At 35.3% G+C, this 1,523-nt stretch overlaps 1 protein-coding gene across 1 annotated transcript; it reads right to left on the bottom strand.

Moving 5' to 3' along the window:
- Positions 1 to 376: 376 nt before the first annotated feature.
- LOC104213657 (protein TRANSPARENT TESTA 1) lies at positions 377 to 1,523 on the bottom strand. Its single transcript, XM_009763186.2, has 2 exons — positions 1,121 to 1,523; positions 377 to 943 (listed from the first exon to the last, which is right to left on the bottom strand). Exons 1-2 carry the CDS (start codon positions 1,505 to 1,507, stop codon positions 515 to 517), a joined length of 816 nt encoding a protein of 271 aa, XP_009761488.1. The 5' UTR covers positions 1,508 to 1,523; the 3' UTR covers positions 377 to 514.

Here is a 1,523-nt window from a genome sequence, read left to right as displayed (position 1 = left end):
CTTTTAGAAATACTCGATTATTGTAATTTATATTTTAAAAACTCATAATTATACAAAAATACCACTATAACTTGTAATTTCTCATTAAGAAATTGTCTGTATTTGTGTGTTGTGTATAAATGTATATGTATGCCGCATGTCTATGTATTTGGTGCATGTACAAGAATATTAGTCAAAGTTCACTTAGTTTGGATTGCGAAAAGTGAAAAGTGTTGAACATTGTGGAACAGAAAAAGCACTAAATTATGTGTTCTTATTTCATTTTTTGATCCTTCATTCCATCCAAAGGAGATATATAAACGGTGTTCCTCTTACATTCCTCACACAAGTCGAATCTCCTATTTATTGGTTCAACTTACGGTTCTTATTATTTTTAAAAAAAAAAAGCATATGTTTCGGTACGTTTTTGGCAGTAAGCTGCAATTCTTTAGGCACACAACAAATAGAAAATTTATAAGAACAGCTTACTGGCAACAAAAAGGATAGCAAAAACTTCCTGTTAGTATTTATTTCATTAAACGAAAACAGAATATGTTCCAGCTCTCTGAACTTCAACCCCTTCAAAAGAATTAGGAGGACAAGGGCCGTGACCTTCACCAAACGAAGCAATATGATCTTTTAACGACCTCTTGTGCTTAAAATCCGAACCACAAATGCAAAGCCAACGTTTCCCACAGTTTTTCTCGTGCGTTCTCCAGTCCCCTTTCACAGCCAAACACTTTCCACATTTCCTGCATGCAAAACGCTTTGTCCCGTGCTTTCTCTTGTAATGTGTTTGCAGTGTTCTAAAATCTTTCAGTGGCTTAGCCCTTGGGTGATTTTTGTTGTTCTTGCACCCTTCTTCACAACAGTAGCATGGTATCCCTAACATGGCTCTTGGTTGTGTTCCCTTAAGTGATTCTGGTCCTTTTCGATATTGCGAACCATGGCCCCACATATGCATCTGCTCGTAAAATGAAATGGTTGAATAATTAAAAAAACATGAGATCATTGAAAGTTCAGATTATATTAAATTTCTGGTAGTAGAGATGACATTAAAAATAGTGACAATAATAAATACAAGTAATGTAAAAAAAATAATGAACGTGTCTATGAAGTTTTGAGGCATGAAAGAATGCACCTGAAGATTATTGTACCGATTGAAAGTTTTGTGACAAATATGGCATGAAAACTGGGTGAAGCCAACCAAGATTTGTGAAGGGGTTGGTATCCAATAATTGGTGGCTGCTATATTTGCATCTCCTTTGTTATGACCAGTTGGAATTTTAGTAGAGGCCTTGCTGAAATTTGGTAGACCAATGTGTAACGCAACAGTCACATCATCTTCTTTGTCAGGCCAATGGCAAGAATTAGGGTTTTCTTGATCATTTGATAGTCTAATTTCTTTTTCAGATGGCTGAGACAAGCTAAGGAATTCAAATGCATTTTGGGTTTTTTCTGCGAAGAAATCAAACGGTTCAATCTGATTTTCAACACTAGAAGATGAAGCCAAATATAAGCGTTCCATCTCTTGTGTAAATATT

The sequence above is a fragment of the Nicotiana sylvestris genome, chromosome 4 (genome assembly GCF_000393655.2).
Source record: "Nicotiana sylvestris chromosome 4, ASM39365v2, whole genome shotgun sequence".
In the NCBI taxonomy this organism is placed as follows: Eukaryota; Viridiplantae; Streptophyta; class Magnoliopsida; order Solanales; family Solanaceae; genus Nicotiana; species Nicotiana sylvestris.
Note: the sequence above shows the minus strand (reverse complement) of the source record. Positions and strands in the feature narration are given on the sequence as shown.

Coding starts and splice junctions, on each gene's coding strand:
- LOC104213657 (XM_009763186.2), bottom strand. CDS start 1,507: ATGGAACGCTTATATTTGGCTTCATCTTCTAGTGTTGAAAATCAGATT. Junction 944..1,120: donor ATCGGTACAATAATCTTCAG/GTGCATTCTTTC, acceptor TTTTACGAGCAG/ATGCATATGTGGGGCCATGG.